General features: G+C 51.7%; 1 protein-coding gene across 1 annotated transcript; it reads left to right on the top strand.

The window, feature by feature from the left end:
* CX3CL1 (chemokine (C-X3-C motif) ligand 1) lies at nucleotides 1-5,768 on the top strand. The gene is made up of 3 exons (XM_009894487.1): nucleotides 1-67; nucleotides 3,625-3,745; nucleotides 4,574-5,768. Exons 1-3 carry the CDS (start codon nucleotides 1-3, stop codon nucleotides 5,766-5,768), a joined length of 1,383 nt encoding a protein of 460 aa, XP_009892789.1.
* The last annotated feature ends 9,285 nt before the right edge of the window (nucleotides 5,769-15,053 follow it).

The raw sequence follows: 15,053 nt of genomic DNA, 5'->3' as shown, positions 1-15,053 counted from the left end.
ATGAAGGCTGTTTCTCTCCAGGTCCTGTTTGTGCTGAGGGTCTTGTTCCTGGCGACCCTGGCCGGAGGTGAGCCACAGCTCCGCTCGTCACCCCCCTGGGGGAGCAGCCAGGTTCACGCCAGGGGGGCTGGTGAAGCATGCTGGGGGGGGAACAGCGGTGCTGGAGCGGGCTACGGGCACCAAGGGACCTGTGAGGGCTGTGGGAGATGTCGTAGCAGGATCAGGCTGGGCTTGGGAATAGGCGGGGGGAGCCCATGGCGGCAGTCCTGGCAGCCTGAGCAGCCCTGTGACGGCTTTTGCCGCTCCCGAGAGTTCATGGGGAAAGGGGGAGAGACTTTCTGATGATCCGTATCAGAAAAGAATGCGCTTTTCCCCTTTTTTCCTGTCTGCTATGGACATGCCATAGGGGCAGACCGCAGCCTGCCCAAGGATGGATGTCTGTCCGCACAGGCTCCCTGTCCTGAGGATGCCGGTGCTCCCATCACTGCTAGGCGAGGGGTGCTGTCGCCTGCAGCTCCAGTGCCGGTGCAGTGTGTGTGTGTGCAGTGTGTGTGTGTGTGTGTGCAGTGTGTGCGCACAGGTGGGAAACACTTTCCTGTTCACCGGACAAAGCTGTTTGCGTGCCGCAGGGTGGTGTTGAGCGGGGCTGGGGGAGCAGGAGGAGGTGGGTGTACCTCTCCCTGGGCTGGTCTTGGTTGAAGCCGGCTGTGGCACGGATTGGTGATTGCCGCCCAAGGCAGCAATTAATCAGGGTGGGTTGCCAGTCAAGCTGGACTTCGCCCGGGACAAAGGGATGATCTATTCCCACAGTGGGAAGGGAGAGGGTCAAAGAGGCTTTAAGATGAGAAGCTGTGGCTGCCCCATCCCTGGAGGTGTTCAAGGCCAGGTTGGACAGGGCTTGGAGTAACCCGGGCTGGTGGGAGGTGTCCCTGCCCAGGGCAGGGGGGTGGAACCTCTTTGAGGTCCCTTCCAACCCAAACCATTTTATGATCTCTGCCCTGCTCCCGCCAGAGGACCTCCTGCCTCCCAGGAGTGGAGCACAGCTGGAGATGGAGCTTCTTCCTCTCCTCACACCTCCAGGCAGGTTCTCCAGGGCTGCCCTGAGTAAAGTGGGCAACATGGATGCCGGGCAGCTTACCCTGCCCCAGGAACCCGCCTGCTTCGGCACTGCCTGGCTCTGCTCACCTGTGGCCTAGCATCCAACTGCTTTAAAGAGATGAAATCAGGCTGGCTCTGCAGAGGGAAAAGCTGGTGGTGATCCCTGGGCAGGGTCACTTAAGGAACCATGCTGAAAAGCAGGTACTGATGGCTCCCAGGAGCGGTACCTCCAAAGAGCTGTGATCCCAGATAGATAAACTCCCAGGCCGTGGGTGTCCTTGAGGTCCCTTTGGCAAAGATTCAGATGCAGCTCAGAGAAGTGGGGTTGCGTGCTCCAGGAGGAGGGGGACAGTGTCCCTGTCACACCACTCTCTCCTTGGAAGTGCTTTCCAAGCTCCTCCACTCTGGGAAGAAGACACCAGGAATTCAGCTAATTGCAAACCATTTATTTGTGGTGCCAATAGTTGGAAGATCAGTTACCAGTTGTAAGACTAATAAGACTTAATTGGGAAGTCGATTGCTCCTGAGTGCGTATTCTCAGCCCTAAAGTGCCACAGAGGACATTGTTGTGCGAACGACGCGCTATGCTTTAACACGAGAGAGACCTGAAATGTGCTTCTACAGAGGAGCCACAGGAGTGTTTGCGTGGGATTTCTTTGCGACCGTGGGTTTCCCCGCTAAATGAATCAAAAGAGCTGAGGGTGGTCATGTAGCAGCCCCCACTCTTGCACCTGGTGGCTGGATCATTCCCAATGGAACTGCGTCAAATTCACCAAATTCATTTGGGAATCTGGGACAACGTTTTGTAGAAGCTGCTTGATCTAAACCAGACTCCGTCTCCTTCCTTCACAGGGGGCCTCGGATGAATCAGGGCTTGTTGTTCTAAGTCTTGCCCCCTGGGATGTTGGGAACAAATTGCGTTGTGCAACCTCCCCTCGCTTGGCAAACGCCTGTGGCTGGAGGCGGGGGGTAGGTGCAGGGATGAGGGCTCCCCAGCGGCGTGACTGGCTTTGCCCCTTGGAGGGGTCAAGTAGGGGGTTTATTTTTACACTTTGCAAAAAAACAATCATATTTTCTGGTGGAGACGGAAAAGGGATTTTTGGTGAGAAACAGGGCTGTGAAGCTGGGCTGCTGATATCGCTACAGGAGCAATGTGTCATTCACCAAAAGGTTCCTTCTCTGCACCCTTTCTCTGAGTCTATATGGCATTCATACCAGCAGACAGAGGCAGGATGCTCGCCCGGTGGGGACCTGCCACAGGAGGAAGAGCTGTGACAGATCCAGATAAGGAGAGGACGAGCGTCCTGCCCCCTCATCTGCACTGCCTGCAACAAGAGCAGTTGCGGCAGGTCTTTTGGGGATGAGGACTGTCGTGGTTTAGGCCAAATCGGCTACTGGGGACCTGGGGGACCCCAGATGGGACTGACAGATGCTCTCCTCTACCCCTCTTCAGAGAGAGGGGCAGAGGAGGAAAAAGAGACTTACGAGTTTAGAAGGAACTAAACTACTTTAATGAAATATTAATAATAAAATAAAAAAAGAAATAATGAAATATATACAAAACCGTATCAAGCTCCCGAGATAGACGAACAGAGTCCTCCTCAGACATCGGCCATTGCAGGAAGAGAGAGAGCTGACCCTTTGATCCCTCAGCCTTTATACTGAGCATGAGGCAGATGGGATGGAATACCCTCGTTGGTCAGTTTGGGGTCACCTGTGCCGTCCGCTCCTCCCCGCAGGTGGGACCCCACTATGCTTTTCCGCTTCCGACCCTCCAACAGGGCAAATAACAAAGTTGGTTGGCCTTCATTGTTATAGCGATAAGTATAAGCAAGGTCCTCTCTGCATACCGTGCCTGGGCATCAGCTATAAACATAGGTCTGATCACCCTGAGAGAGTGAACATTGCCTGCACAATATGCTGTTAATTTCAGTTGTTAGAGAGGCCCAGCTAAGAAGTGAAGTTACTGACCAAAATTGGTTCTGTTTTACCTCAAACCAGGGCAGGACATGTGTCTTCTGGGCAGTGTGCTGAGAGCAGTCCTCCTGTGACCCAAAGGGGAGAGGACCTGCAGGTCCAGGTGCTTGCACAAAGGGCCCCCAGCGAGTGCTTGCACATCCTATAAGGCAAGCTGCAACGGTGTCTCAAGAGCCACGCAATTTTCCCAGGGCTTTTTTTTTTTTTTTTTTTTTTTCCTCCAGTTTTCTGGGTGTCTTATCACCTCTTTGGGTGATAAAAACAATCGTGGCCCTGACGGGATTTCTCCTAATCTCATTTTAGCAGGGATTGGAAACTTTCATGGCAAGCTTTGGACTCCTCCTCCCCAGCGACGGGGAAAAAGAAACAGTGCCGGTTTCTATAGTACCTAATAAAAAGCCAACGTTTAATATTTTGAATATGTGTTAATGTTTAATATGTGTTAACGTTATGTTTAATATGTTTATGCTAATGTTATGTTAATGTTATTGTTATGTTTAATATGTATGAATATGTGTTAATATGTTGAATATGAAAACTTTATTTCAGGGCAACCCAAAGCACCTCTGAAGTGTTCAACAGAGTGCGGCCATTTTACATCTGGGATAGCGGCAAAGCGGATAAGAAGCTACCGCCGGACGGAACCCCGCTGCACCAAACAAGCCGTCATGTAAGCACTGTCCCCCCCGCTGCCCCCCGGCACCCGTCAGGCATCAGCCTGCCGGCAAAGGCCCTTGCGTTGGAGCAAGGAGCTCTCTGGAAACAGAGGAAATGCTGTTATTTATTTGAAGGGTTGGTGTTTTTTTTTCCTTATTTAAAGACTGACAGCCTCTGAGTGAGATGGGGGCCCCACGCACAGCGTGAGGCAGCGATAAATGGATGGGGAAAGGGACTGATGGGTGTAGTTGTTGGCAGAACAGGGCAGTGGAAGCACGCGGAGCAGGAGCTCACGTGTTTCTGTGAAGGCAGGTATTTTCTCTGGAGACAGATTCAGGCTTGTGAGCTTGTCTGGACATGAGAAAAGCTACATTTTTTTCCCTAGGATAATTGTTCTTTTCAACTTACCCTGGAGACGAGGCACCATTGAGACCGCTTTATTGCAGCCCAAGAGGTTGCTCCAAAGTGAACCTGCTGGGCTGACCTTGGAAAGTTTAATCTCACTCAGTAAATCAGAGGGTTTTGTCTTCGCGTATGCTTGCCCCTGGGCAGCCGGTGCCTGCGGAGCTTCCTGCTCTGAGCGCTGGAGGCAAACCCTGCGTCCAAACATCAGGGCAGTGTTTCCGAAAAACTTCTCAGGGGGAAACCCTTCACCCATGAGTCACATCCAGCTGCTCCTTGTTCAGTCAGATCTCAGAAGCACCTGTCCTTCCTGAAATAAATAATCCTGTTTACTGTGGGCTTGAGAGAGTCAGTGTTGCTGCCTGCATGCCTTCCCTATCACGCTGGTCATCTAAAACTGTGTTTATTCATGCAGTAAGTGATGCCTTTTTGTTTTCAGATTTATTACTCTGAAGTCCCTGGAGATTTGTGCAGATCCAGAGGCAGAGTGGGTGAAGAAGATTGTAGAGAAACTGGACCAGAAAAAAGCCATGGCCTCACCACTGCCACGTGCTGCCACCTCAGCAGCAGCACCAGAAGAGCCTGGTGGTTTTCAGAAGCATGTTGGTCTCACAGTAGCAGCTTCATCTCAAGCCACTGCTCCATCTAGTTACTTCCAAGGGACTGGCACAAGAGTTTTGGAGACAATACATGTTCCTGCTGCCGGGACAGAGGCCTCCAGTAAATCCCCACCAGCCATGCAGGACACCACCCAGCTCCCTGCAGGATCATCCCCCGTGACACGGGAAGCTGTTGCCTTCTCTGAAGTGACTCCAGAAGCAAACAGAGATTCCTTAAAATTTCCTTCACCTTCAACAGTTTTTGCAGCAGGCATGGTCTCCAGCCAGCCCACCCCATATTCCACAGCTGTTGTGCATGGCTTTGACAATGCTGTAGGATCTACAGAAGAACCTGTAGGACATGCTGCAAAAGCTATGGCTGATGCTGGAGACACAACTTCTCCTAGCTCAAATTCAGACCCTGTGGCCATTACTAAAGGATCAGACTATCCTGTATGTTCTACAGATGAATCCCTGGACCCTAAAAGTGCAAGAGCCAACGCACCAGACACTGCTTCTAGCAGTTTTAGTTCAGACCTCCCCTCCATCCTGGACAGCATGGAGATTGCCACAGCCCCATCCATACCAGTTCCACCAGAGACTACTTCAGGTTCTACTCTAAACTCCACAACTGCTGTAGACAAAGGTCCTTCTGTCCATACCAACGAGGTTGTCAGTTCCTTTGTAGACGCTTTCAGTACTGGAACATTTGATTATTCATTGCCTGTTGGAAAGCAAGAGCCTTCAGATACGTTAGTTTTTACTAGCCAAGCATTCTCAGGCCAAGCCAGAGTGCAGATGACTACAGAAAGACCGAAAGATCTGCCCCTTCCCAGCTTCTTGTCAAGATCTCAGATGCACTTTGTCATCCCAGTTTCTGTGGTGGGTGGTCTGATGGTTTGCAGTGTTGCTTTTGTATGGCTATATCTAAAATTTGGAGTCAAAACAGAAGAGGTGTCAAGAGAAATGGTACAGGGCTTGCTCTACCACAAGGAGGGACATCAAAACAATGTCTATCGAATGGAAGTAATCTGAACATTTTATGGGGTGGACATTTTTGGCCACAACTATATGTGTGTTGCTGCAGGAAAGCTAAGTTTATGCTGAACTGGTGACCAATAGGAAGCAAGGCAAGGAAGAAATATACCAGAGAAAACGGATTTATTTTTTTTTCAGGGTAGAATGTTGAAAAATATATCTGATTTTTCATTGACTAGTGATGATATTTTGGAAATAAATGAGGTGCTTTTTTTTCTTCTGTCACTGTTATTTACAAAGGCTGTTGCTGTTCTAGAGCTGCCTGGTGGCTCTTTGCCAGGTGGGTGGGCAGAAGTGAATTTCCAAATTGCTCTTGAGAATTTTTCTGCGTTTCACCATGGCCCAGCCAAGAAGCCACCCACTCACCCACACTGCTGGACTTGGCCTCAGCCACCCTGAGTGATCTTAACACCAAAATCACGCAATTTGCACTTAAGAAACTTTCTGCTGCTTCTTTATTTGCACTTCAGGTCCCTGCTCTGTCAGACCAAGACCAATGCTGGTGGTCATCTGGGTGCTGGCTCTGCTTGGGCTGGTCAAAACCCCCGCTTATTCTTACTGGAGACACGAGGGTTAGTCAGACAGAGGTGACAAACACTGCATCTGATTAGGGGACTGAAGGCCAGCGCTACAGATTTCATGTTGAGAGGAACTGGCAACCCACATTCAATCTCCTCCTTGAAATCAGGCCACCTTTGTCTCCAACAGCTATGGGCATTTCTTCTCGCAGATTCAGTCTGAGACCTGGCTCTTGGCAAATCAACTGCAATAAAACCCTTCCACCAGCTGCTGTGCCCTGTGTCCAGCTGCACCCACCACCAGGGCAGGATAATGGGGATGAGCCTTTGTGAATGGGAGAAAACAAGAAGTCACCCACTAATTTTGCTATTCCTGTGATCACATTGGAGGGGCTTTGCTGTTCTCTGCAAGCACAAACCCCAGGAAACGCTCTCTTGGAGGAACTAAGTGCAATTCTGGATTTAGTCATACAGGAATTACGCCACCACAGCAGACGTACCATCCTTCTGGTCCCGTATTCTCTCCAGAAATAAGCACATTTGCTGATCCACCAAAAAAAAAATGCCTAAAATGGTCCTATAGTTCAGCCGCATTTTAGTTTTTCTTTTTTGGAATAGCACCGATCACCAGGCTGTTAAAGCACTGGAACAGTACCAGGCTTTTTTTTCTTTTTTAACCTAAATTGGTTTTGATTTTTATGCATCTAGACATTGCTGTATGTAAGCCTTACCTTTTATCTGTGGTCAGCTCCTGACAGCCCTTATTAAACAGTGACTGCAGTACAAATTTTGCTGGAGCATGCAAAGGTCTTCACGATATGATGCTTTATAGGTAGAGATAACCTGTCAAGGGTCCGATCCTCCTCTGACCAACCTCAATGGATCACATCCCGAAGTATAAATATGCATGTAGATAAAAGAAAGCAAAACCACACAATAAGCAAGATAATCAAAGCAAGAATGATGGGCTGGCTGTAAAGCAGAGTGAGAGGAAGGTGACCTATTGGATCCAGCAGATCGCACCTTCGGGGCATCCATCCAGGCCCGGATGGGGGGACAGACTGCAACGCTTTTTTGTTCTCTGCCATCATTCAATCCCTTATTTCTGCAGTTTGTTGACTTGAGAGAGGGGAGCCAGGGATTCATTTTGGGCTTTGCGAGTACAGAAAGCAATCAGATTAATTGCAATTAGGGATTTGGGGTGAAACCCTTGCTTGTGCAGCAGCACTGCCGCGCAGCCCCGCTGCGTGACGCTGGCTGGGGTGGATTTACCTGCAGGGTAAATCGGGGGCTGTTGGCGTCAGCTCCCCGTCTGCCCTGCTGGCTGGGCCCCACAGCCTCGCAGTTCATGAGGTGGTGTACCATGGCGTTATTTTTGTATGAAACACTAGAGATTTTATTTTTGTAGTAAAGTTTTGTAGCCATTTGAATGTATGTAGTGTCCTGTCCTTGCTACCAGAGTATTGCAGAGTCGAGAACTTTCTGGGAACATTGGCAAACGCTGTGCCTTGTCCATTTTCTTGCTGGTCTTGGGTGGCTGGTGCATGTCCATGGGAGCTGGGTCGCTCTCCGGGCACTATGGCACGTGGGATGGACGCTTCTCTGGCTACAGGTGAAGTCCTCGGCTTGGGGCGATGCTGGGAAGATGAATGTGCACCGGACAGCTCTGATCACTTCCAGTCCCACCACAGTATTCATAAGGACACCGGTTTCAGCTCCACAGCCGGCTGCCACCATCTTCCAGCTGCCACTCCAGCACTCATCAGGAGGAGCTGCTCCTCCAGCCTGGATCCCTCCTTGTCCTCACCTTGCTGCCCTCTCCTCTTCCCAGGCTGTCAGCAGGCCGGGCACTGGCACCCCTCCCGGGGGGCAGGTGGAACCCAGGGCACTGGGGGGGACACCACAGCTCCTCCTTGCGTTTGGCTGTGCGATGGGCAGTCCGGGAGGGCACAGGGTGAATGCCGGTGCGGACAGACGGAGCCTGTGGGTGTCACGGCTTCCTGGGGCTTAATATGTGCATTTGCTGTAGGGTGCAGTGATGACTACAAGCTCTGATTCGATTGTGTAGCGAGTATATATGAGTGTGCGTGCGCGAGATGTATGTTCTGTACTTTTTTTCAGAAGTAAAACTAATAAAGTCCTTATGTAAAAAAGCTCTTGTCCTCAGGGGATTCAGCCCAGGGCTGGGTGACCAAGCCTGGTCCTGCAGAGGTGCGCAGATGCCCATCTGTGATTAAGCACTGTGGGGGAATCCCAGCATCGCCGAGGGACAGCAGAGCCGGTGCAGCTGATGCGGCCGGGCTATTGTTCCACCTCTTCACTGTTTATGGGCTTCGGTCCTGCCAAAAATTTACAGGGAATATACTTTCTCACAGGGAGTCGCATTTCCCTGCCTGCTAAGGCAATACTGAAAAAAAAAGAGCTGGGTTTTTGCTTTGTTTAAGCAAAGCTACGACCAAACAACAACCAGGTCTAGTCTGGAAGGGGGCGAGAGGCCATGGGCTGAGCTGGGATTTCTCACAGCCCCGCCAGGGCTTGGGCTGCCCTTGTGTGCTCCTCTCCAGCATTGAGGAGGAGAGGTGGGAAAGGCAACGCAATCCGAATCAGTTCCCCGGGGACTTGCCTGGAGCGGAAGTGGCTGGAAGGAGCAGGAGGGTTGGGACCAGAGTCTCCCCTGCATCCCAAGAGCCCTCGTCCCAGCCATGCCCCAAGCCCTGTGCTCCGGTGGGCTGGGAAGATGCCAAAGTCCATGAAAACTTCCCCCAGATGAATCACCAGGCTAGAAAGGACATTTGGGGGAATAAAAAGCTCTGCGGAAAGAAATGCACTTTTTTTTTTTCCTCCTCTCTGTTATGGGGGGAGGGGGGCGGGGGGAAGCTGTGTAAACAAATCAGCCCTGAGAGCCATGAATCATTTCCGTGACACAGAGCCAGCCCAGGCGTCAGCATAGGGCCTCTCGGGGGCTGCGGCTCCAGAGCACCAAGGGAGCTTTTGGGTGCCCGGTCCCTCGGCCAGCTGGTGTCACACGCTTGTCAGCTTTCTTGCTGCTCCCTGGGTTCTCTATATCTGACAGTGCAGGGCAAGAGCTTGTGTGAAGGATGTCCAACTGTGCATCTTCCTGTGCTCCTCCTGGATGTTCCATGGGCTGCCTCAGGTGTAGAATTTGGCCCAGGAGATAAGTAATGCCAAGTCTGTCATGCTCAGGTGGGACAAGCCCTGCCTTCTTCACCTAGTTTGCTTCTGCCTTGAGTTTTCCCCACAGCCCACAGGAGACAGGGGGCCCATGGTCATGGTGTGCCCCTTCTGGTCCCTTACTGACCCACATCTTTGGTTTCCAGCTCACATCAGTGCAAAACCCTCTCCACCACTTAGTTAGTCAGCTGTTTTGATTGTCCTTATGAGAATAAGGAGCCACTGGGACTCCACACAGGCTCACTTCCATGCCTTCACATCCCCAAAGATCCATCAGATGGCATGGTGGCAGGCCTTGGGGGAACTAATTGGCCTTAATCACCCTGACCAGTCTCACCTGTGGATGGATTCACCCACACATGCTCCCCCACCCTCTGCCCAAGGCCCAGACCCCATTTAAGCTCAGGCTTGAGCCTTTAGTCTCTGCTTTGAATGTGTTGTAAGAGTGCTGGTCTGATGTCCTGTCTCTGGCTCTGTCTCTTGGGTAGACCTTGGACCTATGCTGTTAGTGTCTTGTCTCTTGGCTGGACGGACCCTTTGATGTTATAGCCCTCTCTCTGTCCCCATCTCCTCCTCCTGCTGCTGAATGGATGCCCCCTAACCCTCACTAATGGATCTTGGATCTGGTTCCTCACTTTGGTGCGTCTGGGACAGCTGATTGACTCTGTTAGCAGCACCTAGCTCTGTCTCCCATTTTCAGACCCTGTGGGACCTCACCTCACTGGTGAGGACACTGCCTGTGCTGGGGTCAGCCTTGGCTCCTGACTTGTCCCTTCTCACTGCTCCCTATCATCTGGACCTGGCAGTGAGACACCTCTGCCACTGTCTTCTCCAAGCCCTGGCTTCTCACCAGGGTGGTGTGTGAGGGGCATGATTATTGCTGGGAAGCAGAGACCCTGCAGTCTCCATCCTCTCTGGTTTGAAACTTGGATTGTGACTTATGAAATGTCCATCCCTGCTCTGTGTGTGGGTTTTTCTGTGAAATGTTGTGTAAGCGCGCTCATGCCTTAGGGCAGCCTCTGGTCAAGCTTACATACCACCGCTTCCATAATGCTGGCTTAGCGGAATGCAGGATGACCCCTCAGCTGCTTTGGCTCTCCAGCTACACAGCCGCGGTTCTGCTGGGTGGCTGTGGTTCTTCCGCACTTTGCATTTGCTTCATCTCCACTTTTATGAGGTTTATGTCCCCATTCACGTCACTGCGAGGGCTGCTCTCGTAGCTGAAGTTCCCCCTTGGGTAGACACTCTCCAGCGTCATACCTCTTCAGTGACCATCCTGGGTGACGGAGGAAGCTTCATTTCTGAAGCACGCTTGAATTCTGCCAGGTGAGCTACAAGGTCACAAAGCAAGTAATTAAAAAAAAAAAAATGTATTATGGAAAGAAGTGAGATGAGGCCTCCAAGGAGGGCTGTGATGGCAGCTTGCCAGCCTAGCCCGTAGTCAGCACAAATACTGTTTTGTTACAATACCTATGGACTTTAATGTATCTTTCTCATCACAGTCTTTCTGATGAATTTATTTTTCTGATTGCTAGTTTTTATCCTAAGCAAAAACTAAGGAACAAGTAAATTCATAACTTGTTCTACTGCCTCCTTGGAGTTATCGGGACTAATTCTGTTCAGAATTAAATCCCTGAAAATTAGGCTGAAATTGTCTCCATGTCCTATTCTTTTTCTTTAACAGCTTTGCTTTAAAAGCTGAGCTGAAGCAGCTCTCCACGGCTCTCTTAAACTCTGGTAGCTCAAGAAAGGTCAGGGTTTGAAAAAAGGAGGCTGAAGTCCTCACCAGGCATCGTTCCTCCTGACTGCTACCTGGCACAGAATCCTCTCCAGTGCCGAGTGTCCCTCGGGAGCAGCAGCTCCTCCTGACACCCCACATCCATCCCTCACTTGACCTTGAGGCAGCTGATCAACCTCACTGGAGAAAAATGGAAGAACATCTCCTTTTCAGTGCATTTGAGAAAATTGGCATTACATACTTTTTTTCACCCCTTCTTTAACGAAGCTTCCAGTTTCTGGTCCAGGCGCGTCCACCCCTGCCTCTCTGCTTGGCCATCGTTGTGAGGGTTCCCTGCCTGGCCGCAGTGAGCCTCTGCTCTATCCCCTGCGCCAGTGGGTGAGCTTGTCTGGTGGCTCAGTGCAGATAATCCCCTGGAGAAGGACTCTTGGACACATCCTTCCTGTGGCCTCCCTGTGTTGTGATGTTGGGCTGGACTTACCGCACAGGATGAGGCTCGGATCACCAGCTTCCAGTACTTGGTGGTCCCCAGTGTCCAGCTGTAGGAAGCAGGCTTTGGAAGAGACTCTTGTTTGCTTCTTTTTAAAGGCTGTAGGATCTGGCATGGTCGTACGTGGAGTCACAGGGTGAGCACTGACTCCGGGAAGGAGCAAGAGCATCGCCTTTGGTTTGGGATTGTGGCCTGAGTCAACCGGAGCTTCAGTATGGAGCTGGGGAGACCCTTGAGTGAGCACCCCAAAGAAACGAGGAGGGGCTTTACACGCAGGAAACTGAGGTTTGAAAGAAGAAAAATTATAATGTTTCATATTGTAAATGGAGAAGACTCAAAGTGACTGGGTGGAACAAAAGATAATAAGGAAAAGCTTATTCCTAACCCTCCCAAAACCTCCTTGGGGATGGGTTTCAAGCACTCAGTCATGCCCAGGTGATGCTCAGCCATCTCTCTCCTGCCTTGGCAGCCCGACTGCTTTTGCAGCGCAGAGCCTGTGCTGTCCCAAGCAGCACAATGACCATGTGGCCATGTCTTCCAGAACAGCTGAGTGTTCTCGGTTATTTGCTGAGACCCCATTTCCAAGTGTGGGGCTTGTTCTGCCCAGCTCCTCCCTCCCCACACTGGCACCATTGCTGGCACCTGAGGGGCCACCCAAGTCTCCCTCCTCCTCTTGCAACATCAAGAAGATGCTCTTTATTTTTTATGTAAACAAGCAAATTCTCCAGAGCCCGTTCAAATGAAAAGGGAACGTGGGCCAGCAGTGGGGCTTTCCAGCACTCATCAGTTAATGACTGCACATCAGCCTTTCCCTTCCCAAAAAGTAAAAGAATAAACATCAAAGGGTCTCCAGAGAGTCGTGAAGCATCTGGCTGCGACAGCAATGGCTCGAGAACATAAGAAAGGGAAAGCAGAGCATCCCAGGACAGATCTTCTGCCAGATAAGCAAGCACAACTCTGCAGAAGCAGGCCCCACTACTACCTTTACTTCTCAAGGTCTTCTTCATCCAGAGCTATCTCTTCCCTGACCCCGGCTGCTGTGTGCCCCCGTACTTGTTCAGCCACCGGCACTCTGTGCTGCCCTGGCCACTCACCCAAAGCATCCCCCATAGCTGAGGAGTGGTCGGGTGAAGTCCCATGCCACAGGTAGACATGCCACGGGCTTGCAGTAAGACCATGCCTATCCATCCTCCAAATCCTTCTGCTTTGATCAGGGTCAAGCCCACGGATGGTGGCTTTGCCCCTGGTGTGGTTAGGGCAGGCTGTACGCTGCCTTGGTCCATGGCTGCAGGGGAACCTGCGTTCCCCCAGCTTGAGAACATCTGCCATGGGCGTGACAGCATCATGCCACCTGCACTTGGTGGCCCTGCTCCTGTGCACACTACGGGTAAGACAAAAATGCATCAGGAGCAGTAATACGGCCCATGCCCCAGCTCGGCATTACTGGTGTGGCTGCAGCTCATGGAGTGCTGTGGTCTCCAAAAGGCTGCCTGTACTGGGACGGTCTCCATGGGATGGGATGGGATGGGAGGCTACTCTGGTGCCAGCAGCCGTGGCCAAGGTTTGGGGAAAGGCTCCTGGAGAGGCACACTAATCTGCAAGAAGGTAGCCTGGGGGAAAGCAGGGATGGGGAGATGGTCGAGAAGGGGAAGGGGCCACCCGCAAAGCTGTGGGAGAAAGGAAGGATGCTTTTGGGTGTCAGCAGGGATTTATCACAGCCCAGGGAGACACTGAGTCGCCGGGTTGAACACACGCAGGAGGGGACAGCACTTGTCCTTATGGGGTGTGGGACCTATTTAGCAATGTTTTATTTTTAATCCTCCGGCGGCTACACAGCATGGGTGACCTCATGCCAGCCCCTCCCGGGCCAAGGCCTGCTTTGGAGACGGAGGGACTTCCTCTCTCCACAGGAGCTGAACCAAAGCACAGCAGCTACAGGGGGCTGAGTATGTACTTTAATCATTTCTACTAGGTTGGGAAGAGCCTTGGTGTACCTCACCTGGGCTCCTTGAGCCTTGCTCAGCAGGAGATGTGTCTCCTACTGCAGCTGGGGTTGAGGAGACCTGGGCATGACCAGAGCAGTCCTCAGCATTGGGTGGGTTTCCCCTAAGTTTTTTAGAAGGCACCAAGGGATGATACAGTCTCAGGCATAATGTCCTGCTCCAAAGGGGCAGAGGGTGGCTGGGGCGTGCCAATGTGAAGAAGGGTTTGTGATGGCCCCTTGGGTAGCTCACAGTGGATGAGGGGGGATGGTGGTGTCCCAGGGATCTGCATGGGACTCTGCTGCTCCCTACATCCACTTACAGCCTGGGGGGAGAAAAAAATTTAAAAGAGGGAACAGGGAAATAAGCTTCAGAGCAGGTTCTGCAAGGACCTGCAGAAGGGTCTGGTGGTCTGAGTGGCTGGTTGAGGATGGAGGAGTAGAGCACGGTGGGGAGAAGCTGGCCCCAGGCTAACACAAAGAGGACGACCCCCTTTCTGCAGGTCCCTGCAGGATCTGGGAGGCTTTGCGGCTGTGAAGGCAGGAAGATGTTGGAAAAACACCCAAGAACTTCAAACACCAGCTTTTCCTTCCACCTCCCTCAGCCTGATTCAGCCTCTTGTCCGGCCTTGAAGCCGAGGGGCTGAACCAGCCTTGTCTTCGAGGGAGGGCTCGGCTGCACCCCTTCTCCTTTCACCCCACACTTCCCAACTATCAACAGGGATTTTTGGTGGAAAACTTCTGTTCCTCTCCATAGGAAACAGCATGGAATGTGATGCAACGTTTGGCGGTATTTGACATCTTGCAGCTTTCGAGCCGCAGAGGGTTGGTGGCAGCAGCGGTCACTGCGTTTCTGCCTAATGCTCCCCAGGAAGTTCACGAGCCATCTCCGGCGTGTTTATGTTGGCTCTGGGGCTCTTCAGCCCAGTAGCTTCTCAGTGACTTTGCACAGGAAGCCGGGCTTTGCCTTTCCTATCACCACCAAGCTGCTCTCCATGGGTTTGGGAGCCCTCAAGTTTACATCTCCGCAGAGGAGGGTTTCACTTCCCTCGTGGACGCTGTGGCTTTCCCACAGACATGTTTCGATGAACAGAGAAGTTGCCAAAGTCTGTTCAGCCTTTCTAGGTATCATCTCGGTCAGTAACCTTGAAGATCCCACGTGACATGGAAATCCCCTTGGCCAAAGAAAACACACAGGGCTTTCGCTTGAATTTGGTCAAAATTCTTTAGAAAAGGGCTAATGTGGGGAGGGGGTGGAGAGGATAAATTGCAGCACCTCCTTGCCTTAGCTCACAGTTGAGCTCCTCCGAGGAGGCAGAACAGCATCCTGCGAGAAAGAGCTCCAACAAGGAAGGCAGCCACC

This window comes from Charadrius vociferus, unplaced genomic scaffold, assembly GCF_000708025.1.
Source record: "Charadrius vociferus isolate BGI_N301 unplaced genomic scaffold, ASM70802v2 scaffold621, whole genome shotgun sequence".
In the NCBI taxonomy this organism is placed as follows: Eukaryota; Metazoa; Chordata; class Aves; order Charadriiformes; family Charadriidae; genus Charadrius; species Charadrius vociferus.
This window is presented reverse-complemented; position numbering and strand designations above follow the sequence as displayed.